The 24,154-nt window shown below is 60.9% G+C and overlaps 4 protein-coding genes across 8 annotated transcripts; 2 read left to right on the top strand and 2 right to left on the bottom strand.

Moving 5' to 3' along the window:
- Positions 1 to 566: 566 nt before the first annotated feature.
- On the bottom strand, positions 567 to 3,257 carry HIRIP3 (HIRA interacting protein 3). 2 transcript variants are annotated; one of them, XM_044232863.1, is made up of 8 exons: positions 3,173 to 3,257; positions 2,975 to 3,095; positions 2,745 to 2,859; positions 1,659 to 2,504; positions 1,495 to 1,523; positions 1,226 to 1,394; positions 1,044 to 1,142; positions 567 to 959 (listed from the first exon to the last, which is right to left on the bottom strand). In XM_044232863.1, the coding sequence occupies exons 1-8, from the start codon at positions 3,235 to 3,237 to the stop codon at positions 796 to 798; spliced, it is 1,608 nt and encodes a 535-aa protein (XP_044088798.1). In that variant the 5' UTR covers positions 3,238 to 3,257; the 3' UTR covers positions 567 to 795. The 2 variants fall into 2 exon arrangements, with proteins under 2 accessions (XP_044088798.1, XP_044088797.1); XM_044232862.1 differs by having other exon boundaries at positions 1,495 to 2,504.
- Positions 3,258 to 3,679: 422 nt separating this feature from the next.
- On the top strand, positions 3,680 to 11,835 carry INO80E (INO80 complex subunit E). Of its 4 annotated transcripts, XM_044232869.1 has the most exons (8): positions 3,680 to 4,033; positions 4,190 to 4,260; positions 4,477 to 4,529; positions 6,945 to 7,023; positions 7,117 to 7,228; positions 7,629 to 7,745; positions 10,595 to 10,682; positions 11,248 to 11,299. In XM_044232869.1, exons 1-7 carry the CDS (start codon positions 3,953 to 3,955, stop codon positions 10,661 to 10,663), a joined length of 582 nt encoding a protein of 193 aa, XP_044088804.1. In that variant the 5' UTR covers positions 3,680 to 3,952; the 3' UTR covers positions 10,664 to 10,682; positions 11,248 to 11,299. The 4 variants fall into 4 exon arrangements, with proteins under 4 accessions (XP_044088804.1, XP_044088802.1, XP_044088800.1 ...); XM_044232867.1 differs by lacking the exon at positions 10,595 to 10,682 and having other exon boundaries at positions 7,680 to 7,745; positions 11,248 to 11,835; XM_044232865.1 differs by lacking the exon at positions 10,595 to 10,682 and having other exon boundaries at positions 11,248 to 11,835.
- Positions 11,836 to 12,230: 395 nt separating this feature from the next.
- Positions 12,231 to 16,640, bottom strand: DOC2A (double C2 domain alpha). The gene is made up of 11 exons (XM_044232864.1): positions 16,569 to 16,640; positions 16,001 to 16,282; positions 15,568 to 15,647; positions 15,296 to 15,370; positions 15,064 to 15,173; positions 13,254 to 13,380; positions 13,101 to 13,160; positions 12,860 to 13,023; positions 12,676 to 12,757; positions 12,490 to 12,586; positions 12,231 to 12,382 (listed from the first exon to the last, which is right to left on the bottom strand). Exons 1-11 carry the CDS (start codon positions 16,588 to 16,590, stop codon positions 12,231 to 12,233), a joined length of 1,251 nt encoding a protein of 416 aa, XP_044088799.1. The 5' UTR covers positions 16,591 to 16,640.
- Positions 16,641 to 22,398: 5,758 nt separating this feature from the next.
- On the top strand, positions 22,399 to 23,398 carry C14H16orf92 (chromosome 14 C16orf92 homolog). The gene is made up of 4 exons (XM_044232917.1): positions 22,399 to 22,519; positions 22,801 to 22,959; positions 23,073 to 23,160; positions 23,377 to 23,398. The coding sequence occupies exons 1-4, from the start codon at positions 22,399 to 22,401 to the stop codon at positions 23,396 to 23,398; spliced, it is 390 nt and encodes a 129-aa protein (XP_044088852.1).
- Positions 23,399 to 24,154: the final 756 nt, after the last annotated feature.

The raw sequence follows: 24,154 nt of genomic DNA, 5'->3' as shown, positions 1-24,154 counted from the left end.
CTTCACCGGGTCAGTCTAGGCAGAGGCCTGAGGTACTCAGATTGGTTAGGTCTACGCCCTGTACCCACTCCTTTAAGGTGAAAGAATTGGCCAAGAGACTAAGTGGCTATTTCCAGATGAGGCGAAGGAAGGTGTAAACACCGGCTGTCCCCAAGTCATTTCACTGTGTTTCTCACATTTTTCTTAAGGCCAGATTTTCACTGTCTTCCCAGCTGGGCATGTCCCACAGCTTGAAAGCAGGATGATGACGGCCCTGCTGGTGGGGCCAGAGAAAGGGAGGGAGGAGCCACACTCCTTTCTGATAAGAGGCTGGTGGCAGACTAGACGGCAGGGTCTGGGGGCTGGGCCTTCATTTGGAGAACTTGGGGGCAATAAGGGAACCAAACTGGGGTGGGGACATCAGCTACTCGCCTTCCTGACTCAAAGTACAGGGAGTGAGGGGGGGACCATTTGGGTTTGGACTGGTTTTGAAATTTTAAGTCCTCTCTACACCCCAGATTCAGAGACCCCAAGATCAAGAGTCACGTGCTCCTCTGAGCCAGCAAGGCACCCCAAGTGGGGACCACTTTTGATGAGGTGATTCAAACAACTCCTTTATTGAGTCAAAAAATAAACCCCTGTAAACCCCTTAAACTGAGGACATGAGAAATAGGACCCCAAAACTTGTGTCCCTGGGAGTGCAAAGTCTTCTTTGAAGAAAGCAGCTTCTGCTCTGCAGACACACATTGGCACGGGGGTTGTGGGTGCTGTGTCTGCTTTCTACCAGTGGAGAGCCCCCCGGGGAAGCGGAGGGGCTCAGTTACTCTCTCCGTCACTGCTGATGATGCCGCGCATGTGTGACCAGTCTGGGGGTGGGGCCCGGGGCTGCTCATCCTCTGAGCCCAGAGTCCGGCAGTATAGCTCCCCTGGGGTGTCTGCTTCTCTTGAAGGGTTCCAAGCCGTGCGTCTACGTGGTCGGCCTGGATTGTGGGGCAGGAAAAGCAAATGAATTGTCTGAGAAAATCCAAGCCTCGTCTCTTGGACAGTAGGAGGAAACCCCTCACCTGAACCACTAATGATGTTCGTGACGTCCAAGGAGGCCACCTCGGCCGCCTCCTCCCGCTGCTCCTTCAGGGCCCGGCACTTCTCTAAGGAAGGGTTACCTGGGGCAGAAGAGGCTGGTGACCCTCTCTTCCCCAGCCGCCCAGGCCCTCTCCTGCAGCCCCCAGGGCATACCCGGCCTCACCCTTCATGCCCAGGGCTTCCAGCTCTGCCCGGAGGACACTGAGGCGCTCCTTGTGTGAGCGGCAGGGGCCCAGCAGCTTCTTGTAGTTGCGGTGGGCACCGCAGGCCCGGATGTAACGCTTCAGCCTCATCACAGCCGGGTGGTCCTCACCGCGACGACCAGAGCCAGCCTGCCGGAGAAAGACCGCGGCTGCAGGCCAGACCTTCTGCACTTGAGTCAGGGTCTCCCTCCTCCCTAAAGGTGGCCTCCTGCCCCATTGTCACCCTCACCTTCCTGCCTTTGGGTTCCGGGCTGCCATCTGTGGAAGAGGAGGAGGAGCTTCGTGTCCTGCCTTTCCTGGAGCCCTTCTTGAAAGAGGGGTTCTCCCTCTGCCGCTTGGGGCTACCCTCTGCCTCACTGTCGCTCACCTCCCTCCCCGAGTCGCTCGCCTCACCGCAGATACTGCCTGCTTTGGCAGTCCTTCCAGCGCCTTCAGTAGCCGGCGGCAGCTTTTTCCAGCCATCTCCCCCATCCTCGCTGCTTCCACTCTGCCTTTTCCCATGCTTCCGTGAGGCTCTGTCCTTTCTCCTGCTCTGCACCAGGGGCTTGTCGTCTCCCCCGCTGTCATCCCCGCTGCCCGCTGCTGCTGTTTCCTTTTGTCCCTCTCTGTCCTCCGAGTTTCCCGGCAGCCTTGCTGTTCTGCTGTTCTGCTTAGAGCTCCTCTCCTCCCAAGATGACTTTTTCCGTCCATTGCCCCGGGCTCCAGCTTTCCAGTTTCCCTCCTCTTCCTCTCTGTTGTCTTTCTTTCTGGCCAGGGTGTCCTCCTCCTCACTGTCCTTTTCACTTTCCTGGTGGCTTTTAGCCACTTTCTTTCCCTCTGCCTTCTTCCTTGTCGTCTGGATAGGTTCCTCCTCACTGTCCTCACTGTCCCTGGCCCGCTTCCCGTCAGCTGAGGTTTTGCCTGGTGCCTGCTTACTCCTGGTCACGGTTTCCTTCCTAATCCTGCCTTTAGACGCCTCCTCCTCTTCCTCCTCTTCCTCACCGCTCTCTTCCTTGGAGACCTTACTTGTTCTGGCAGAGCCCTCTTCCTCCTCCTCACTGCTTTCCTTGGCCGCCACCTTCTCTGATCCAGTCTTTGCAGCCAGTTCCCTTTGCAGCTCTTCCTCATCACTGCTCTCCTCAATGGCTTTCTTTGAGGCTCGCTTTGGACTCTCCTCCTCAGCTGGACGGATGTCTGCCACCATCCCATTCTTTGCTGAGGGGCGGAAACAGTCTGGACTGGAGGCTGCAGAGCTGGGCTCTGGAACATGGAGAGACAAGAATATTGGGATGGGATCCTCCTGTCCCTCTCCCTCCACGTAGGGTCGGTTGCCTCTGGCCGATGGAGGGAAGGGCAACAGGAAACGCCGCAATCAATCAGTCCACCCCATTCCTGGTTCCTGACTCACTGGCCTCGTGCCCTCCTCGAATGCCTTGGGATATAATAATACACGCTCAGGAAATGCTTCTTCAACGAACCCACGATGCAGAAGACACTGACCTGACTCCGAATTGAAACGGAACCTTTTCCTCCCGGGGCCACTGCTGGGGGTGGGCGGCCTCGTTGCCTTCTTGGCAAGATCTGGCCTCTCTTCCCTGGCACCCACTTCATCCACCTGTGTGCGCACGAGGGCAAAACACGTCCCAAGTCGGCGTTCCCTTCCCCCTCCCAGGCCCCGCCTCCTCAGCAACAGGCCCCGCCCCCCGCGGCCCAGGCCCGCGCGCCCACACCTGCACTTTCAGCAGCTCCTCCTCCACCAGCCGCTTCAGCGCCTGCTTCTCGTCGGGCTCCAGGTGGTCGCGGCCCGCGTGAGCCAAGAACCTCCGCCGCACGATGGAGTGCGTGAGCGTGCTGCGGAGACACGTGTCACGACGGAGTCCCCGTCCCGCCCCTGCCCCTTCCAGCCCCAGCTCCGGCCTCTAGCGCACCTGAGGTCCGGGCGGCCTCGGAAGAAGCGACGGATGAACTCCTGCATCTCGTCCTCCCGCGCCATTTTGCTGCCCCTGGGGCTGGCGGCTCCCGCCTTTTTTTCTCCTCGGCCTCCGTCACAGCGTTTGACAGGAGCCTGCGCACTCGCAGGGTCGTGGCGCCGTGAGGGGAGGGACCGTTGGGGGTCGGTCGCGAGTCGCTTGGACCGAGAACTTGACCAGACGGAACTTGCTTGCCTCGAGTAGTTGGAGGGGTTCGCGGCTCCTCCCTTTTCTCAGGGTCAGTCGTTTATTTTAAAGTTCTCGTTAGAAACCGACTCGGCGCCGGCAACCCTCGGGTGTAACGTAATCAATCCGCGACGCGGCCTCCGTCCGTGGTCACTGGCACTAGGGAGGCCAACGTGATTTCGAAAGGCAGATGGAACAGGAGATCCTCGCCTGAAAACTAGGACTCCCTGGGGAAAAGCCGTGGCTTGCGATTGCTAAGTGCATCCAGACCCCGGAAAGGTACCTGCGGCGTCCGCCATCTTTATGACATCATCACGTCGCTGCGGCGCCATCTTCCGCGTAGCCCCGGGAAGCTACTTTCTTTTCCCGGCGTTCCTAAGAGGGCAGCCCTTGTGGTTTAGAGCCTTTGGGCGCGGGGTACGCTGGGAGTTGTAGTCCCGGCGGACACAGCCTTCCGGAGTCTCCGGAAGCGGAGGCGTGAGAGGCCGGGCTGTGCGGGCTCTGGGTAGCGGGACGCCCGATTGCTGCCGGGCGCTGCTCCCGGGGCAGGTCATGAACGGGCCAGCGGACGGCGAAGTGGACTACAAGAAGAAGTACCGGAACCTGAAGCGGAAGCTCAAGTTCCTCATCTACGTGAGTGCTGGGATGGGAGGTTGTGGGGGTTGGGGCCTGGAGCTGGGAGGACCTCAGTTTACCCACGTGTAAAGGGAGCAGGAGTCCGCTGTCGCCGGGTTCCGGGCCCCTTTACGGATGGCCACTGGCTCAGCGTCCACCTTGCCTGTGATACAGGAACACGAGTGCTTCCAGGAGGAGCTGAGGAAGGCGCAGAGGAAGTTGCTGAAGGTGTCCCGGGACAAGAGGTGGGACACGGTGGGGGGAAGGGGGGAATGTCTGCGGGTGATGTGGCTCCTGTGGGTCTACTTTCCGACCCCATCCTTGGAATTGGGACACAAGTGCATGGCGCCGGGCTTGGGGCTGGTGAGAGGATCCCGCGGGCCAGCTAGAAGGGGCAGGGTCCAGGGGAACTTGGCTGAGCTGGGAATAAACACGCTTGCTCTCCCCGCCTCTTCCCTTAGTTTCCTCCTAGACCGCCTTCTGCAGTACGAGAACGTGGATGAAGATTCTTCTGGTGAGCAAGGTCATGGAAACTTGGTGGAGGACGTGGCTCCTGGCCCTTCAGCAAGCTTCATGGGCCCCTCCTAACAGGCTTCGGAGGCTGATAAGACCTCCTTTGCCCTTCAGCTCTACCATTCCTTCCCTGGAGCATTTATTGCTTTGCAGAGGGGGTACAGTGGCACTTGCATTCTGGCTGGGGGTAACAAGGAGAGCAGAGAAACTAGGATCTTAGATTTGAAAGGAATAAAATCAGGGTTGTGTGGTAGTGATCGGAGTGGAGCAGGGGTTGATAGACTTTTTCTGTAAAGGGCCAGATAAAAAAAATATTTCAGGCTTTGCAGAACTCTCGCAACTACCCAGTCCTGCTGTGGTAGTGCAGACATAGCCATAGGTGATATGTAAATGAATGAGCACAGATGTGTTTCAATAAAACTTTATTTATGGACACTGGGATTTGAATTCCATGTGATCTTCACATGTCCTAAGTAGTATTTTTCCTTTGAGTCCATTGCCTTCACCCCACTTTTAAAAACTTAAAAGCCGTTTTTAGTTTGCAGGCGAGGCAAAAGCAGGGACAGTATCAGTAGAGAGCTCCAGAAAAGCCTTTCTCAGGAAAGAAAGTTTGAGCCGGGACCTAGGTAAGAAGCAGAAACCCATCTCGTGAAGATACATTGAGAGACTTCAGGGAGAGGGAATGGCCAGTGTAGACGCCCCGAGGTGAGAAGGGACCAGGTTGTCTGCAGAGCAGAAGGGCTGAAGCATGGAAGGTGGCTTTGCTTTGAGCATTTCTCATCGTGTCAGACCAAGGTCCCGCCGGCATCCTTGCTTATGAGACAAGAGAATGAAACGTTAAGGTCATCGTATGTCATTTGTTCTGATGGTTTTTAGACTGGTTTTTCCCTTTACTTTTTTTTTTTTTTTTTTCTTAAGCTTAATGGTGGTTGCAAACTAGCAAGTTGACTTCGTGACCCACTGAGGGGTTGAGACCCACAGTTTGAAAAAGTGCTAAGGTGGGCATTTGTGGTCTGATTCCAGCCTGGGGTCCTCATAACCCATGACGCATCCAGTCACCTCTCTCCACGGTGCCTTTAAACGCTGGTCTGGGGCGGAGTCAGCAGACAACGGCCAGCCAGGCTGCTTGTTTTTGTAAATAACGTTTTATTGGAATATCCAGTGGCCATGGATTTATGTACAATGGGATGGTGGGTGATGGGTGAGGTCAGAGAAATAGGCAGGGAGCCAGCTCATGTAGGTCAAGGCACACTGTTTGGCTTTTAGTCTTGCTTCTCACTGCCTGCCTGTGCCTTCCCTAAGGTCTCCCAGGTGACTTTGAGGGGGACGTGAGGACAGGAGCCATGAGAAAAACAGCACGTTCATGGTCAGAGCGGGATAAATCTTGAGTGAGAGCCAGAGACGTAAACCACAACTCGTAGCCTGGAAAAACCCACCGTCTGGTCAGGGAGACACCCACACATGACACATCTTAGCGCAGTGTGAGGAGAGCCCCGACAAGTGAGAGCGGAGAGTTTTGGGAAGAGCCAGCAAGTAGCTGAGCCTGAAGGGGTTCTGGAAGACTTCTCAGAGAGGCGGTGTTTAATTTTGAGGATCTGAGCGGAGAAACTGGGGACCGCCTATGTCCTGGGTATCAGTTATTTATGAAATGAACGATGGGTTTTCTAGATAGAGGTGAAGAACGGGAAGATGAATTTCTTTTTAGAGGGAAAGATGTGCAAAGAGGCCAGTTCGGTCAAGAGACCAGAAAGGTAGGTTGAGACCAGATTAAGAAGCCCTCTGAAGGCTCGCAGGTAGTAGGGGCTGTCCCCAGGAAGGCTGGGATCAGCTTTCCAGGTAGATGGTTCCGGACTTCGCATGGACAGTGGGTGACAGGAGAGAGGAGATTGCTGAGCCGGCGACTGGGAGATGGTGGCCTGAGCCGGTGGTCGTTGGGACGAGGAGCAGCGGATAAACCTAGGAGAGATGTGAGGGGCAGCCTAGCCGGACCCTGGACCTGGGGAGTGGGGCGGAGGCAGGACCTGAAGGCAGCTTGAGAGGCTCATAAGGGAGCGTGGCAGAAGATGGTCAGCGAGCCAGAGATGGGGTTTCAAGTCCTAGCTCTGCACCTGACTCTCTGAGCCTCGGTGAACTCATCTGGAAAGAGGACGTGATGCCCTCACCTTCCTCCTCAGATGGTTGGGAACGCAGGGAGCAGCAGTGAACTTTCCAGAGCCCGGCACGCAGTTAAGTGCTTCACAGATGTGTCGTGAGGGAGCCCAGCCAGGAAGTCCGTTGTCGCGGACATTTCCGGAGGCCGGGGGCCTCCCCAGAAGAGCACGTCGGCGCCCCGGGCCCTTCCACAGAGTTGAGGTAGCACCTCTCAGGGGTAGGCCAGAGCCCCCAGCCCTCTCTCTGACCAGCGCTCCCCCCACAGACTCCGATGCCACTGCATCTTCAGACAACAGCGAGACAGAGGGAACGCCCAAGCAGTCAGACACGCCAGCCCCTAAGAGGTGAGAAGAAGCCATCCTCCTCCTGGGGGGGGGGCACCTGGGCCTCAGAGCTGCCTCTGACCCCCCCGCCCCCATCCCCTGTCCTTTCTCCAGGAAGAGAAGCCCTCCGCTGGGGGGTGCCCCCTCCCCCTCCAGCCTCTCCCTGCCTCCTTCAGCGGGGTTTCCCCTTCAGGCCTCCACGGCCCCCTCCCCGTACCTGAGCTCGGTGAGTTGCGGTCAGGGCTGGGAGGCGGTAACTGAAGCGCCTGGGAGCGAGGTGGGCATCGGCGGGCATCGGCGGGCGTCGGCGGGCGTCGGCGGGCAGACAGGCCTCAGCAGGAGGCCGGCCCGACTCCGGGGACGTCTGTCCGGGTGTGGCCAGCAGGCGTCCATCGGAGGGGTGCGCGTCGGGGCTGCCCCCTTCTCTCTGGTGTAGGAATGGGGGACAGGCGCTACCGAGGAGAGCAGAGCTCAGGACGCGGTCCTGCTGCTGTCCCCTCCCCTCCGTTCTCAGGAGCTACACTCATCACCGCCTCTTGTTTCTCCATTCCTCCTCCTGTTTGCGTTTCTCCCCCCCCACCCCATCCACTCCATGTCCCATCTCCATCCCCCACTCCCGCCTGCAGCTGGCTTCCCCCCCCTACCCCCCATTCCCTTCTGACTACCTGGCCCTGCAGCTGCCCGAGCCCAGCCCCCTGAGGCCCAAGCGGGAGAAACGGCCCCGCCTGCCCCGGAAACTCAAGGTACCCTGATGGGGGATGTCAGGGAGGGGCCGGAATGGCAGGACGACCGCCAGGCCAGCCGAGGGAGGCTCAAGACGGGCTGGGGCCCATCGAGGAACTTCCGAGGATCGATTTGGGGCTGCCGGGGGCCCAAGCCAGGGCTAGGCACCGAGGGGGGGGTCAGAAACGTCCTGGCCCCCAGGCTTGACGTGGAGAAGAACGAGGCCAGGACCAGCCTGGGGCGCTCCCAGTGAAGACTCACGTGGTCTGTGATGCCGGGCAGCCCCAGAGCACGGGCACAGCCGTGGCAGCTGGGGTCAAGGCTGCCCCAGTTAAAAGCCATGTGACCTTGAGCCAGGTCTCTCTGACCCTCCAGGTCTCGTCTCCTGTGTCTGTAACCGAGTAACCAGACAGCATGTAACGAACCGGTATTTTGGGAACACATGCTGCGTGCCAGGCACTGTTCTAGGTGCTGCAGAGGCGCCGTCACAGAGCCCCCATGCTGGCAAGAGAGGGGGAAGCAGACAAGATACGTGGGTGTCGGGGCTTAGAAGTGGGGCCAGGTAGAGGGGGGCAGGGCAGCTCCAGAGTAGATCGGTGCCAGTGTTTTGGGGGGCGCAGTCGGGGACGTTCCTGGGTCAGAGGCTTCAAAGAAATGAGAAATGACCCCTGGCTCCCTGAACGGGTGTTTCGGGGAGAGCGGGCAGTGCAGAGGCCTCGAGGAGGGCCACCAGGAAGGAGGCCAGTGTGGTAGGAGGCAAGGGAGGGGTTGGGGGGCGCGGTGGTGAGCAGGTCAGAGAGATAACCAAGGGGCAAGGTCGTGGAGCGCCCACTCCGTGTCGCAGAAACTTTGCTTGTTCTATGAATGAAACGGGGGAACCGTCGCAGAAGGTCAGGCACAGAGGAGTCCGCTCTGCCTTACGGACCGACTACTGTGCAGAGAACAGGACCAGGGAGGCGCCTGGTCAGAATGGAAGTGGGGGGACCTCTGGGGAGGGCCCCACAGGGAAGCAGGTGGGGAGCATCGATTTCAAAGATGGAGCCACGGGAAGGCCAGCGCGGGCTGCGGGAAGGCACGAAGCCCGGGGCAGCTGCAGGGTTTGGGGGCCCGAGCAGCGGGGGAGTGGGATGGCCGCTCTCTGAGACGCGGGGCGAGCAGCTTTGGGAGGGAGGACACGTGGGGACATGCAGTCCGGAGAGGCCAGTGAGACACCAGGAGCCTGGGGCTCGTGGGGTGCATGTTTTGAGGTCCTCCGCGGAGCCGCGTGTGATTGGCGGGCAACGCGGATGGAGCCGGGAAGAGGCCTGCGCCGAGCCCCGGGAGAGGGGAGGGCTCGGGCGCACGGCACCCTGCCAGCCCGAGTCAAAGTGGAATTGGGACTAGACGGGGCAGCTTTCCAGCCGGGTAGACAGAGTTGGAGGCAACTTGGGAGGTCACGTTTGTGGTGGTGAGGCGTGCGGGTTCTGGAGTTCAGATCCCAGCCCGGCCTCTTAGCCTCTGTGTGACCTGGGCCCTGCGCTCTCCCCGGTAGGGCTTTGCTTCTGGCCTGGAGAGCCGGGCTGGTGTGGCCGGGCTGGTGTGGCCGGCCAGGGGCTGTGAGGCCCGGAGCGGGTGCTGGGTGGAGTGGAGGAGTGGCACGGGGTGCTGTGGCGCTGGGAGGTTTCCTGAGCTGTGCGTCCTGCGTCCAGAGGACCGGGAGCGGAGCTGTGGCCATCGAGGAGGAACGGTGTGGTTGGTCGAGAGAAGGGCCCAGATCACGTGCGGTGGTGGAGGAAGGGGTAAATCAGGGAAGGCCTCAAAGAAGAGGTAACATTTGAGCCCAGGGGAGATGAGGTTTGGACATTTCAGGCTTCACAGGAGTGGAAGGAAGACCGGGACACGGCAGAAGTACTGTCCGGGCGGGACTGGGAGGGAGAGGGGAGGCGGGAAGAAACAGCCGGTGAGGGAGGGATCACAGAGGCCTGGGTGCCCGGAGCCAGAAGGTCCTTATAAAGGGGTGGGGGTCACTGAAGTTCCTGGGTGGCTTGGTCTGAGGAGACAAGGGACAGCCGTGAAGACAGGAGGGCTCGGTTAAGGGCCTGGGCCTCCGTCAGAGTGGGCCTGAGTCCTCCACACACTCCCCGTGTGACCTTGGGCAAGTCATTTTCCCTTCTGAGACTCAGAAGGGTCTCTGTTGGGTGGGGTGGGGGAGAACAAAGTGAGTTCAGGGGGACAAAACACACAGCCCAGTGCCTGGGGCTCAGCGGGAGCCGCTCCTGGTCAGGCGGAAAATGTTGACGAAGGCCAGGCAGGGTGGGTTGTAGCCAGAAAAGAGGGGCTGCCCTCATGGAGCTGGGCCTCCTGTCTGTCACTGGTCCTGGCTGACTCTTGTACCTGGAGGCACTGGCCTGCCACCACCCCAAGGACAGCAGCAGGGCTGGGGGCTCCTGGAGGGGCAGGCCTGAGGCTGTGAGGGCGGATGGTGTGAAAGCCGCCCCCGGGCAAAGACACAGACCTACCGCCTGGTGGGGACCCAGCAGGCCTGTGGCTCAGGGTCTTAATTTGCAAGTCTCCGATTCCTCCTCTGGCTGTGCCCCCCTCTGCCTCCCAGGGTGGTCTCTGGCCTTTAGCAGCGGCCACCACCTGGCACGTAGCAGGTTCCCAGTTGGGGCCAAAGAGCTCTCTTGGGGTCGGGGGGACTCACACCTAGCAGGAGGCGGGGGCTGGAGGGCTGGGCCAGACAGAGGCCACTTGCCAGCCTCAGGGGACAAAGCAAGACTTTGGGTGACTAGGAAAGGACACTCCAGGTGGAGGGACTGGCCTGTTCTCGGGTGCGCCTTCCCGCCTAGCCCTGGAGTGGAGGAGTGACGCGCTCAGGTCTGTGTTTTAGAGAGCGCGCTCGGGCTGCAGCGCGGAGGAGCTGGCTCGGGGAGAGGCTGAAGGCAGGGAGGCCAGTTAGGAGACTGGTACCAGTCCAGGTGAGCCGAGCAGAGGGCCTGGCCTAGGCCGGTGGCTGCGGGGATCCCAAGGAGGGGCCCGTCCAAGATAGAAGAGGTAGAGGCCTCACCTGGCGGGCGGGGCAGACCTAGACCCCCTCCACCTCACCAGGGGGGAGTCCTAAAGTAGAAGGGAGAGGAGGCCAGCGCTGCCCTGCGGGGTCCTAGGCGGGCAGGCCGGCGCTGCAGGCCAGCTCTGACCGGCGCCCAGTGCGCTCCCCGGGTAGCCGAGGTGCCTCCCTGGAGAGGGCGGCCCGGCCTTCCCCTCCCGGTGTCCTGTGAGACCCCCCCCCACCCTCACCCCCCCCCCACCACCCTGCTCATCTCCGCCTCCATCACCACCCCTCACCTCCAGGCACTCGCTGGGTTGAGACTCAAGGGGCTGAGGTGAGGCAGGGCCCCAATCCCCATCCCCGCATTGGCTGGCCCGGCATGAGCCTTTGCCCCCTTCGCTGTCCCCCAGGGCTGCGGGAAGAGGCCCCGCCAGCCTCCCGGAGGTCCCGTGCCTCCCTGACTAGCCCTCCCTCTGTTTCTTGCCCTGCTGCAGATGGCGGTGGGACCCCCCGACTGCCCCGTGGGAGGGCCGCTGACCTTCCCAGGCCGGGCTTCTGGGGCCGGGGTGGGGGCGGCCCTGGCCCCCTTGCCCCCCCCCAAGATGCCCCCTCCCACGATCCTGAGCGCCGTCCCCCGGCAGATGTTCAGCGATGCGGGCAGCGGGGACGACGCCCTGGACGGGGACGACGACCTGGTGATCGACATCCCGGAGTGACTCCCTGGCTGGGCGCCCGCCCTGTGCCCGAAGTCCGCACACATGAGCCCCCCACTTCCGCAGAGACGTTTATTGGCGTCCAGTTGCCATGCCGCGGCCGCTGACACATCAGAAGAGGCGTAAACATGCACGAATGTCCCCCCCCCACGGAGAGGTGGGTCCCCGTGGGGCGGGGCAGAGGCCCAGCCCTCCCATCCCGGCCCCAGCCAGGGGACAGTTCTTTACCTGGGTGGCCACGAGCATCTGCCCACTCTGGGACAGGCAGAGAGCCCGCGGTGCTTTCCCCATTTAAAAGGGCAGCTGTACAGGGCTAGGTTGGTTGGTTTTTAACGAGGATTCTGTATTAAAGGAGCGGCTCTTTTTGTGTGTTTTTGTTTTTTGTGGGGTTTTTTGCCCTTCTCTTTTTTGGAGACTGTCTCCTCCTCCGAACCCCCCCGAATCCGACCTCCTCCCTGTGGGCTGAGGGGGTCGGGGCAGCCTGGAGAGGCGGGAGCGAGGCGCGACAGCCCCCTTCGGGCGCCCGCGGGAAGGGTGTTTGCATATTTGCGTGGGAGCGAGTCAGGCAGGAGGAAGTTTGCATATGTGAACACAGATCGCCACGGTCCCTCACGAGAAAGACAGACCCACGGTCACGCAGACGCTCACGAAAATAAGACAGGTAGTGGGGGGCGGGGCGTCCACCCCGTGTAAACGTGCAACACACCCGTGCGAAGGTGGGGTTCCGGCCCCACAGGGCCCGTGCCCGGCAGGGGCCTGAGCGCTCAGGCCGAGGCGGAGGGCAGGGCCCCGGCGGCCGGGGGCAGCTCGCTGGTCAGGGTGTGCCAGCGCTCCAGGGCTGCGTCGGGCTGCCGCAGGCAGTCACTCCAGTGCTTCCGGGCCTCGCCCCGGGCCCCGGGCCCCAGGGACACGCCGCCTGGGAGGCGACACGAGGCAGGCACCTTCAGGGCTGGGCTCTCGGCCAGACACCCCCCTCCCCCCGCGCCCCCCCGTCAGCCCCCACCCGGCACGCTTCTCCCTCACCGATGAAGTCGTTGGACTTTCCGATGTCATAGTCCCAGACTGTGACTTCCAAGGTCTTGGTGGCCAGAGTGGAGAGCTCCATCTCGTAGAAGAAGTCCTGGGGCAGAGCAGGCCACATATTCGGTCAGGCCCCAGGCCCCTGCGCCCCACCCCCCACCCCCAATTTCTGGGCCCTGCCCTGCTCACCTCATTAAATTCTGGATTGAGAGTCTTCTTCTTCACACACGTTTTGTGCTTGGATTTCTTATCCACGTCAGGCCTCAGGTACCTGCAGAGGAAGGCGGGGCGGGGGAGCAGGTTGGTCAGGGCCGGTGGGCCCCCAGGGAGGCTGGCGCAGGGGTGAGGCTCCAGGGCGGGGCGGCGGGCTCACGTCTTGACGTAGGGGTCCGAGTAGCCGTTGACGTCCATGGCGGCCAGGTGGGCGCAGCGCACGATGCCCACCAGCAGGCCCCGGCGCCGAGAGCTGTAGCTGAGACGCAGCAGGATGCGGCCGCGCTCTTCCAGCAGCCCGGGCCCCTGCTCGGCCTGCTCCAGCTGCGGGGCAGACTCGGGGCTCAGCCTGACGCCGCGCCGCCACCCACCCTCACCTGCCCCCCGGGGAGGCACCTCACCTCCTTCAGGTAGCAGGAGATGCCCCTCAGAGCCGCTGACATGGAGGATGGGGAGGCCAGCTGCGGGGACCGAGAGAAGGTTCTGGAAATCTGGCCTCCCCGGGGCCACCGCCCTCCACCCCCCCAACACCCCAGACCAGCCCCCACACAGACCGGGACCTGGCGCTCCAGGCAGATGTTAAAATGTTTCTTCTGCGAAGGCTTGAGGCGGCGGAGGGGCACTCGGATCTCCCCGATGAACTCGTTGTGGCTCAGCTTGTCCTCGTCACAGACGGAGATCCTGGCAGGGAACTGCAGGCTCAGGGTCTGCTGCGGCCGGGTCGGAAGGCCCTCCCACGCAACCCGGAGCCCCTGAAGCCGGTCCCAGCTCTGCCCAAACCCTCCGCACCTCACCCATTTCCCGGGCCGTGCGGGGAGCGGCCGGCCTGGAGCGTGCCAGGTGCTGTCACTCGCCCCGTCCTCTGCCCCCGCCTCCGGCTTCCCAGGCCAGCCCTGGTCCATCGGAACCTGAGCAGCTCCTGCAGAAAGCCCTCACAAATCCCGAGGGCCAGCACCCTCCGCTGCCTCTGTTCGGAGCCTGGGGAGGGGACCCAACCGAACATGGTGCCCGGAGCTGGCAGTGGGCGTGTGGGTGACACTGTGCAAGGGCTGGAAGCTCCTGGAGGAGCCCTGGGCGGGCGGAAGAGGATCCCACACTCTGGCCCTCCCGTCCTGGTCTGCGTGCGGCAGGGAACCAGCGGGGAGAGGCCCGTGAGCCCGGTGATCAAGAAATGATCGCTTCCGGGGCGGCTGGGTGGCTCAGTGGGTTAGGCCGCTGCCTTTGGCTCAGGTCCTGATCCCGGAGGCCTGGGATGGAGCCCGGCTTCGGGCTCCCTGCTTCTCCCTCTCCCCTGCTAGTGTGCTCTCGCTTGCTGTCTCTCTCATAAAACCTTTAAGACATGGTTGCCTTTAGTTCTATTCGTCCCCTTCTGCAGCTTCCCGTGCTCCCTTCTGTCCTGACCGTCTTGGGAAACGCTGTCACGGAGAGCTGTTCATTTCCCACCTCTGCCACCTACTAGCTGCTGTGTGACCTTGGCTAAGTCACTTAACCTCCCTGTGCCTCAATTCCCATCTACAAAACAGCTATGAGTACCCAGCCCCTATACCTATCGGAATCCAGGGAAATGAATGTCATAGTGCATAGCCCAGGGCCGGGCCCCGGTGAGTACTCAGCTGCTCAGGCCTCCTGCACTCACATCTGAAAGATGGGCCAGCCTTCCTGGGGTCTGCCTCTGTCTTCCCCCACTCCCCCTGAACCCCCAGTTGGCCTCACAGCCAGCAGGGTGATCTCCAAAACCTAGCTTGACCACACCCCCAGAGGCCCCCCAGTGCCAACCCTTCCCTCCCACCCACTTCCCCTTTGCCAAGAACACAGCTAAAGACCTCACAAGCCTGCCCTGTGGTACCCCTCCATCAGGTCAGGGACCACAGGCCCCACAGCTCCACCTCTTGGGACAATGGAGCAAGTTTCTGGTCCCTGAAGACTTGACTCCCTGGCACTGGCTGTTGGCAGGGGCACAGGAAACAGAATGGGCAGACCTCTGCTACCTAGGTCTGACCTGTCAGGGGCTATGAGGAGGGCTCTCGGCAACCAGGGAAAGCTTCCAGGAGGAGGCACGGCGGGGAGCACTCTCCAGGGAAGAGACACAACAGGCCAAGGTCAGGAGTCTTGAACCTGACCAGTCTGCAAGCGAGTGGGCAGTCTTCTCTTGGAGCAACAGTAGGAGGAGATTCTTGGGAGGGCAGGAATGCCAGGGAACATTTTGCCTGCTGCCAAAGAAGAGGGCTGGGGGGCCAGTGACTGCTCCAGGGCATGTGAGAGGGCCTTAATGGGAGGCGGATCAACCAAAGGAAGTGGCAATGACAGCACCCGGAGGAGGCGCTGAGCTGGGATCCTGGGTAGCAGGGACAACGGAGCCCTCACCTGAGCACCTTGTGGGTGATGTCCTGGTCTGTGATCCCACTGTACGTCAGATCCTCGTTCCACACGGGATTCAGCGTGTTCCTCTGAGTCTTTGTTTTGAGCTTATTGGCCTGAGGTGTGGAGATGAAGGTTCTCAGGACATGTCCCCCAGACCCACAGAGGCTGAAGGCAGGGGCAGGTTGGGGACAGATCCACCAGCCAGGTCAGGCTGAGGGACAGAAGAGGCCGTTACCTTGCAGGCCCCGGGCAGCAGGTGAAGCTTGACATAGGGATCGGCCAGACCATTGAAATCCATGGGCTTGAGGCCCTGCAAGGGAGGGGAGGGGAGGGAAGAGGGCTGCGAGCTCCCAGCCCTGTCTGCCTCCTTCCCTCCCTCCCTCTGCAGAGTGGATCCTCGGGGTGCAGAGAGTCCAGAAGAAGGGTGCTGGGGCACAGGGCCAGGAGGAGGAGGAGGGGGCCCAACCTGGGGACCTGGAAACGGGCTGGGGAGGCCTGGACACCTACCTTGGCTCTAAGGATGCTACAGTGGAGGGTGCAGGAGGCCTGGTCATAGAGAAGGTCAAACTCCAGCATGCCCAGCGCGGCTGCAGAAGCGGGAAGACTAGCGTGAGTCAGTGTGTAAAGACAGGTGTGTGTGCGTGAGACCAGTGGGCCGGCCCGCTGCTGGGCGGCTGGGGAAGGTGTCTGCCCGCCTGTGTGTGTGTGTGTGTGTGTGTGCACGCGCGCGTGCACAGGAGCGTCTGGGTCCCTGGCTGGGCCGCAAGGGGCTGTGTGGGTGGTTGAGTGTCTCAGCAGAAATATTGAATATTGAGCCTTTCTGAAGCTGTCATCTCCACACTGCCTGCAGCTGCGGAGGCAGAGCCTGCCTCCCCCAGCACGCCCAGCGGGGCCCCAGCGCCCCCCAAGCCCCCGGGGTCCTGCCCTCCCCCAGACTCACTGGTATCATCTGAGTCGTAGCTGTCCACTTCGGCTCCGTCCTCGGGCGTGGTGGCCCCAAGAAGGGCTGCAGGCGGGGCCAGAGCCAGAGGCGCAAGGCGGGCAGGGGCCTCCCTGAAATCCCTGCCCCCACCTTCGGGTCCTGGTCCCAGGCGGGGGAAGTAGTCTGAGATCTGCCTGATGGGCCGGATGGGCCCGGGGCACACGTTGATGGCCATGTGCTCCTGGATGTTGATGGTCATGCGGTCGCCTCTGCGGGCCCTCATACAGCAAGCACGCTGGGCTGCGGGCCGGGAGGATCCAGAGAGCGTGAGCCCCAGGGGCACTCCTCCTCCCTCCCTGCTGGCAGCTGGCTGAGGGCCAGATGGTGACCTCCCCAGGTGGTGGGGCCCTCCCTGGCTTCCCTTCCCAGGTGTGTGGGGAGAGGAGGGAGAGGGCAGTTTGGGCCAGTGGGTGGGCCCCCAGGAGGCCTGGGGGCCCCAGACCCCCAGCTCTGCTGCACCAGGACTGGGTCCCCAGCCCACTCCCCAGATGGGTCCTGGTCCCCACCGCTGGCCATGCCCACATACCTTTGGACAGTGCCGATGCCATCTTCCCAGCCCCTGCCCCTCATCCCGGGACACCGTCTGCCCCTGGGCCCTGCCAGTCTCTGAAGCAGCCCCGCAGGCCCCCTCCTCTGCCTGTCTTAGGCTCTGTCCATCCCTCTGCACCAGGAGCCTGTCTGGTCCGCGTGTTACCCACCCCTCCAGGCTTCCACGGCCCACTGGCCCTTCATTCAGCCCCGGGATCTGTCCGCCTACCTGCCTGCCTGCCGGGTTCCCCCCCACCCTGTAGCCACCCCCCCTCGGGCGGACCCCTGCCTCGGATGCCTCCTCTTGAGACCGGCTCTCCAAGAGGCGCCAGAAATTGCAGCCTCCAGGGACCTAAACACCCCGAGGGCTCCCAGGCTCCCGCACACGCCCTCCCTCCCCCTCACGCCCCCGGCGGCCCAGCCCTCTGCACCTGTGTCTGTGCCTCCAACAGGTGCCCAGGCCCTGGGGGGACGGCAGGGGCAGGCTGGGCGGTGGCGGCCGGCGACTCCCGCGGCGGCCAGCGAGAAGAGCGCGGAGTCCGGCACGGAGAGCCGAAGAGGGAGGGAGGGAGAGCAGGAGAAAGTGCGGGAGGAGGGGGTGAGCGAGGTGGAGGCGAGGCAGCCGCCGGCGCAGGCGGCGGGGGGCGGGGAGGGGCGGCCGGAGGCTGGGGAGGGGGCGGGACGCTCCCGCCGGCGCCCGCCGGGCACAGTCCGGGCGACACGCGAGGGCACACACGCCCACCCCCACCCGCCCACCGGCACTCCCGCGCACACGCCTGCGCCCACGTGCGCACGCTCGCGCACAGGCACTAACCCAGCCCGGAGAACTTCGCGTGCACACACTCGCAGACACCCGGGAACCAGCGGCCAGAACGGCCCGGGGCTCCCCAACTCCCCGGAGACCCCGGGCCCCCGCCCCTGCCCCTGCGCCGAGCCCGCGGCGCCTCCCTCCTCCGCGGTCCTCTCGCTTCCCTCCTGGGTCCGCCTGGCCGGACCACCCGCCTGGTTGCCATGGCGACGCCGCTCCTCCCCCCCCTCCTCCTTCCCCTCCTCCTCCCCCTCCTCCTCCGCCCCCCGCGCATCCTCACGCCCCTCCCCCACGGAGAGGGCGCGGGGGAGGGAGAAGGCTGTCGGGCCTTTCCCTCCCGCGTCCTTAGGGGCGGGGCTTAGAGATCCGCAGTGATCCCGGGGTGGGCAGGCGGCGGGCATCGGATCCTCCCGGGCACGCCGGTCTGGGATTTGGGGGTCTCCGAGCCCTGCTGGGGAACCTCACAGTCAGAGGGAGGGGACAGGTCCGAGGCTGCGGCTTCCCCCACGCCTCTTCTCCGTAGCTGTTCAGGCGTCTCTCCAGTGGCGGACCCCAAGGGCCCGGGTCCCCTCCTCAGGAATGGCATCACCCTTGGGAATCCACCCTCCCTCACCCCACCCCCTGCCATCTCCAATTCTGTTCCTCAGGTGGGGAGGGGCGTCGGACTTCCTTCCGAATGCCCCGGAGCCCTGCAGCTAGGTCCCTCGCCAGTCTGCCCTTTCCCCCCTGAACCCTGCCACCCGCCTGTCAAACTCCAGCCTGGGATCCTTGCTCTTCTTTGTCCCAAACTCTCTGCCGCCCCCAGACAGAGTCCTCACAATGGCTTTCTAGGCCCTTCAGCCCAAGACCCTGACTTCTCCCATCCGATCCCGGGCTGTCTGGCAGGAATTTTAGTTGCAGTTCCTAGAACACACCTGATCCCCTGAGGCCTCTGGACCTTGGCTCCCTGGACCTCCCAAGCCTGGAAGAGCTTCCCTTCCTTCCGGGGGTCATTCTGGGTCACCTCTTCCTAGAAGCCTTCCTGGAGCATCCCCACACCATCCCCTAGTTTCCAGTGTGCTCCCTTTGGAGGCTCCCCCAAGCTGGGCCTAGTCCTAAATTGGCATCCTGAAGTTTTGTGACTTAAAAGTAAGAGAAGTGAGGTTGCACAATAATGTGAATGTACTTAACACCACGGAACTGTATGCTTGCAAGTGGTTAAGAGAGAAATATGTGTATTTTTTAAAAATAAACGATTTTTTTTTTAAAAAGCGAGAGAAATGCAAAGTCAAACCACGCTGAGATAGCACTCATCACCACCAGATGACAAAACTCAAAGCATCTGTTAACACACAATGCACACAACGCTGTGGGGAAATGGGCACCACCTCTGCGGAGGCCCTTCTGACTGTAGATACCAAGATGGCAAATACACAGACTCTTTGACCCAGAAACTTTACTTGTAGGATTTTATCCTACGGATATGCTGGCCCATGAGCAAAATAATTGAAGTTCAGGATTCTTAAAGGCAGCCCGTTTGCAATGACAAAAGACTGGAAACAACTTAAATGTCCACAAGCAGGGGGATCGGTTCAATCTGTTCTGACCCAGTTTCATATGATGAGAGAGAGAGAGGCCCTCACACTTGTAGGCACACTCGTATATAGAGTCCTCTTCCCGATCTCAGCTTAATCTAAAAAAGTAAGGCACAGAGCAGTATGAATGGAAGGGGGGAGAAAAGAGTTCATACGTGTTTGGTTTTTTTGTGGGCTTAACTTATCCCTGGAAGACTGCCCAAGAAAGTGGTAACCAAGCTCCAAGGAGATTGCTGGGGGGTAGGGTAGGGCAGGAATAGGAAAGACTTATATTCTATGCTTTTGTACACTTTGAATTTTGTACCATTTGCCTCTGTTCCCCATTCAAAAGAATACTTAAAAATAGTATCTATTTAAAGGCAATCATCAGGTTTCCTTTGGGGCTATCCAGATGAGAGGGGAGGTAGGACCAAGGGAGACCCCCCCCTCAGTCCAGGACCAGAGCTGGTGGGTCTGCCAAGAAGCGGACTCGGACCTACGGGAGTCGGGGAAGAAACCTGGCCAAGAAATCCTGCCTCATGGGCTGCTGCCTGCTCATGGCTTAGCTCAGGGCCAACACCAAGCTTCACCTTGGTTATGGCAAGGAGAGCATGAAGGGGGACTTCAAGCCAGTTACCGGGCAAATAGCAGACAGCGCTTAGCCCCGGCTTGTCCACAGGTGGAAAGTTTTTCATCCATCCATTCAGCCAATAAGCATTTATTGGACTCCTACTGTATACTTTGGTGCAAGTCTATGACCAAGAGCAGTGATCTTCACAGCCTTGTAGGGGAAACAAGACAAAGACACAGACAACTCTGAAGCAGTGAGATGGACAGGGCATGATCCGAAGGCCGTGGGAGTTCCCTTCCTGCGCAAAGTGTGGGCTCAGCTGAGACTCAGAAGATAGCAGAAGCTGGCCCGTTCACGGGTGGTGGCAAGCGTGTCCTAGGCACAGGTGTGTGCAAAGCCTGGAGTGTGCTGAGCGAGGGGAGTCGTGCAAGAGCTAAAGTGGGTGGGTGGAGGGGGCTGGGCAAGAGTCTTGCAGGTCAGGGCAAGAAGTTCATAACACTCGGGCACCACAGGAAACCGTTGGAGGGTTTTAAGTAGGGGATCCGAGTGTTCTGGTTTGTTCTCCCCAAAGGAGGAGTGAACGGAGAGAAGTCCACCAGTCCACATGCTGTCGAAAATACCAGGGGAGGCATGGGGTTGACTGGAAAGAGTGGGCAGCAATGGAGGACAAGAGAGGAGGATGGATTTGAGGTTTATGTTGGAACTGAGCCACCAGGGCTTGATGATTGCTCTGTCAGCGGTGCGGGCGGTTAAGGTGACTCCTGGCTCAAGGAGCGGGGAGACCCATTTGCAGCAATGGAAAGCAGGAGCCCAGTTTGGAATAGGAGAACCGAGAGGCCCATGTGTGATCTCTTGAGTTGGAGATGGTTTTGGACACAGAGCGACACGAAGCAGGAAGTTGGGTAGAGGAGTCCGGAGCTCAGAGGGGAGGACTAGGCTGGAAATATACATTTGTGAGTCACCAGCATATAGATGGTATTTAAAGCCATGAGACTGAATGAGATCACCTAGGGGGAGAGAATATAGACAGAAAAGAGAAGGTCCAAGGCTGAGCTGGCTGGAGAAGGAAGAACCCTGAAAACGGGCGAGCATGGCTCTCACACCGCGAGGCAAGGGCATGGTTCTGCTGCGAGACGAGACGGATGGAATGAAAAACACTAACCATCAGTTTTGGCAAGTTAAGAGGTCATTGTTAGACTTGGCAAAAGTGGCTTCAGTGGAGTGGTGAGGACAGAGCCAGGTCGGAAGGGGTTGAAGAACAGAAGCAGAGACATCAAGTGTAGACAGCCCCTGAGGGGTCATCTGTCTGTACCCAACGATGTGCACCCAAGAGTTCTTTCCCCTGTGATCCCTGAGGGCAGAGACCAAGCCCTGGTGATTCCTATCTAGGCCACAAATGGAGCCCAGCACAGAGCAGGGACTCAATACATTTACTTCACTGTCAGTGTCAAAAAGGCCTTTTCTGGTGGAGGGCAGCTGCTCTCTCGGGGCGGGTGACGAGACTCCAGGATCTACTCCCATGACTTACGGCTCTGGAGCTCTTCTCCTGGCTAAACGGGGGCCATGACTTTGGGTAAGTCACTTCCTCTTTCTTAGAAGAGAGCAGTGTAGGGGAAAGAGGCCCTCAGGACATCCCTAGATGTTAGACGTTAGCCTCTGTCTCCTTTCCCCCCATTTTCTCCTCCCTGAGCGTCATCGTTTAGGAAATAGAAGCTGAGCAGACCAAGGACCCACCTGACTGCGGGCTACTGTGAGGACACAGAGGGAAGCCCGAGGGCAAAAAAGAGGAGCGGGGATCCACGGGAGGAGGGCGCCTCCATCACGGGACGGAAGACACCCCCCCACCACCACCAAACACGCCACAGACTCGTGCCTGGTTTGGGGGAAGTCACAGAACCCGGACTGGCAGAGACTGTCCAACAGGCATCTGTGTAGTCAAACCAAGAAGACCCTGAAGTGTCCTTGGGCTTGGGTGGGGCGGGACACATCGGTGACGGACAGGCCCGTCTGCCAATCAGACGAGAGCTAACTCTTTGAGGCTGAGCGGGCCCGCAGGATTGACAGTGGCTGTTGGGAAGTGACAAATAGAGAACAGCGGGGATTGGAAATGGGAAATGGGATGGTCCTTGGGGGACCCCACCCAGAGAGGGGAGCCTGCCAGAGCGCTGGGGGTGACCAAAAGGCCTGCCTCGAGATGGGCGGGCCTTTCCTCCGACAACCCCCGAGCCAGCCGTTCCCGCAGCAGCACCTTTTCCTGCAGCACCTGCGGGGAGAGGCGGGAGGAGGGCTCGGAGGAGCTGGAGCGGAGCCCTCGCGGGTGGGAGGGAAACGGGCCACCGTGAGCACTGCTGCCACCTAGTGGGACAAGCCTGTTATTTCTCCCGGCTCCCAGCCCCAGGGTCATCCTCAGCGGAGCACTAAGGAACACCCCCATGCCCTTGAATCTGGGGACACAGGCAGAGGGTTGCCTCAGAGAGGAAAATGCACAGCCCTGGGAAGTGTGCGTCGCCCACATTACTTTGCTCCTCTGTGCCTTGGTTCCCTTTTCTGTATATTGAGGACAGGCTAGCTGCGGTGGGTAACGGAGTCCACGTCGAGAGTGGATGCGGCTGGGGGGTCACTGCAAGGGTTTATCCCTGCCCCTCCCCCCAGGAAAGACGGTGCCTGCTACATAAGGCACCTTTCCTTAGTCCCAGCTTCCAGCAAGCTTGTCCCGGGTCCCTCCTAGTTCTAAATGTTGGGACTGCCCCGTTACTGTTTTATCACTGGCATCACCCCAACGATGAAGGCCCTGGGCGAAGGGGGTCCTAAAGTGTCTTCTGATGCGGGGGCTTGGGGGAAGGGTCCCAGCTCCCAGTGCTTTCTCTCTCCCCTCACCGCAGAGCTCAGGCTCAGAATGACCCCAGGCTATGACATCACAGAGCCCCAACCCTGTCCCAGGAGCGGAAGGGTCATGAGGCTGCGGCAGTGGGCGTGGGCATGGGCGTGGCTGGTTGGGCTGGCGGCCGTGGAAACAGGTGGGAAGCTGCCCTGGGAGCGGTGGGGAGGAGGGAGTCTTGGGGTGAAGGGAGCTGGGAGGCTGAGGAAGGGCCTTCCTCGCCCTCCACATGTCTCTCCTACCCTCCTCATCCTTCCGGTAGAGAGCTCAGCTGATCCCTGAGAAGTTCCTGGAACAGAATCAGCCCCCTCCCCAGCCACGCTAAGGCTGTGTGGCCTGGCAGGGTCCTGGGTCAGCTACAGCTTCTTGGGATGGAGGGCAGGGGTCTGCTTGATTCTTGGCATGGACTTTGTTCCCTAGCACCCAGCCAGGAGAGCACCAACACCTTGGCGCGGGGAGCAGAGTCTCTGTACTTCATAGACAGACCCGACTTCTTTGATTACCCAGACTCAGACCAAGCCAGGCTCCTGGCGGTGGCCCAGTTTATTGGAGAGAAACCGGTCATCTTTGTTAACTCAGGTATGAACCCACTTGAGAAGGGGCTGCCTTCCTTCCCAGGGCCTGGAGAAGAGCTGCCCTTGGCCCTTCCATTGGAGAAACTAGGTCCCCATCTCCTCCTCCTCGTCTAACAGGATCCAACTTCGATTTCTTCCATCACATCTTGGTGGGCGCTCTGGTAGTGGCCTTCTTCTTCCTGCTTTACCAGTTCTGCACACACATGTGAGGGCCCCCGCACGCCCCGTCCGCCGGCCCCTCCCACCTCGGCCTCCTACCTCCCCCGGCCCCTCCCTCCTCCGCCGGCCACCCCCAACCTCGGCCAGCCCCTCCCATCTCCGCCGGCCCCTCCCACCTCAGCCGGCCGTGGGCGAGGCTGAAGGACCTAAAAAGCCTAGGGAGGGAGGGGTGAGGCCCCCCACTTCTGTCTCCATCCCACAGGAGCTGTGAGAGAGGGGCCTGAGGAGCCGCACAAGGGCCCGGGACTCTGCCCTGAGTGCCCAAACCCACCCTCCTCTCCTGCTGATGAATAAAAGTCTACTTTTTCCTTCCCTGACTGCTCTGTAACTAGGCAGGGCTTCCTGCCCCGTCCTGGGGGTCATCCGCGCTTTCTATCCCCAGACCCCCCACCCTTCCCCGCACCAAACAACTGGGTGAAGAGGGCCTTGCTGGCGTTCACGCAGATCAGATCGTCTTTATTAGCGGTCTGGAAAGCACCTCCCAGGGTCCCCTGGCCCCAGACTGGAGGAAGCCTTGAGAGGTCTGTAGCACCAGGGACATGCCAGGGCCCGAGGGCAAGATGTGCAGCCTAAAGGGGAAGGGACGGGGTGCCCCCTCACCTGCCCCCGGGATTGCTCAGCACTGGGAAGGTGGGGGAGTAGCAGCCACCTCCCTCCCCCCACCCCAGAGACTAGTATGGTTTGGGCGAATAAATAAAATAAGTGAGATTCCTCAGGCTGGCCTCCCCGAGAGAGGAGCAGTGGAGGCAGCTAGCCCCAAGCAAGGCCTGCGTGGGGGGAGGTTGGTTAGGGTGTCCCTCCCTCCCGGATGGTGGGGAACAGAGAGGAGTCTGCAGCAGGGGGGCTGGCTGGGATGGCCTTGGCAGCAGGGCCTCCCCCACATTCTCTGAGTCCTGGTCCCCTTGAGTCAGTTTCCCCGCGGCCCTCTAGCCCTCAGTGGATGGGAAGTGATGGCCCCTTCCTCTGTCCTTCGCTTCCCC

This window comes from Neovison vison, chromosome 14, assembly GCF_020171115.1.
Source record: "Neovison vison isolate M4711 chromosome 14, ASM_NN_V1, whole genome shotgun sequence".
In the NCBI taxonomy this organism is placed as follows: Eukaryota; Metazoa; Chordata; class Mammalia; order Carnivora; family Mustelidae; genus Neogale; species Neogale vison.
The sequence above is the reverse complement of the archived record's forward strand: the minus strand, read 5'-3'. Positions and strand labels throughout refer to the sequence as shown.

Excerpts from the sequence above, each read along its gene's own strand:
- HIRIP3 (XM_044232862.1), bottom strand. The coding sequence starts at position 3,237 with ATGGCGCGGGAGGACGAGATGCAGGAGTTCATCCGTCGCTTCTTCCGA. Across the intron at positions 3,096-3,172 it reads CGAGGCCGCCCGGACCTCAG|CACGCTCACGCACTCCATCG; the intron begins GTGCGCTAGAGG and ends GTGTCTCCGCAG. Across the intron at positions 1,395-1,494 it reads CGGAACCCAAAGGCAGGAAG|GCTGGCTCTGGTCGTCGCGG; the intron begins GTGAGGGTGACA and ends TTTCTCCGGCAG.
- DOC2A (XM_044232864.1), bottom strand. The coding sequence starts at position 16,590 with ATGGCATCGGCACTGTCCAAAG. Across the intron at positions 15,648-16,000 it reads CTACGACTCAGATGATACCA|CCGCGCTGGGCATGCTGGAG; the intron begins GTGAGTCTGGGG and ends CCGCTTCTGCAG. Across the intron at positions 12,383-12,489 it reads AAAGTCCAACGACTTCATCG|GCGGCGTGTCCCTGGGGCCC; the intron begins GTGAGGGAGAAG and ends GTCGCCTCCCAG.
- C14H16orf92 (XM_044232917.1), top strand. The coding sequence starts at position 22,399 with ATGACCCCAGGCTATGACATCACAGAGCCCCAACCCTGTCCCAGGAGC. Across the intron at positions 22,520-22,800 it reads GCTGGCGGCCGTGGAAACAG|CACCCAGCCAGGAGAGCACC; the intron begins GTGGGAAGCTGC and ends TTTGTTCCCTAG. Across the intron at positions 23,161-23,376 it reads TACCAGTTCTGCACACACAT|GAGCTGTGAGAGAGGGGCCT; the intron begins GTGAGGGCCCCC and ends TCCATCCCACAG.
- INO80E (XM_044232865.1), top strand. The coding sequence starts at position 3,953 with ATGAACGGGCCAGCGGACGGCGAAGTGGACTACAAGAAGAAGTACCGG. Across the intron at positions 7,229-7,628 it reads CCTCCCCGTACCTGAGCTCG|CTGGCTTCCCCCCCCTACCC; the intron begins GTGAGTTGCGGT and ends TCCCGCCTGCAG. Across the intron at positions 7,746-11,247 it reads GCCTGCCCCGGAAACTCAAG|ATGGCGGTGGGACCCCCCGA; the intron begins GTACCCTGATGG and ends GCCCTGCTGCAG.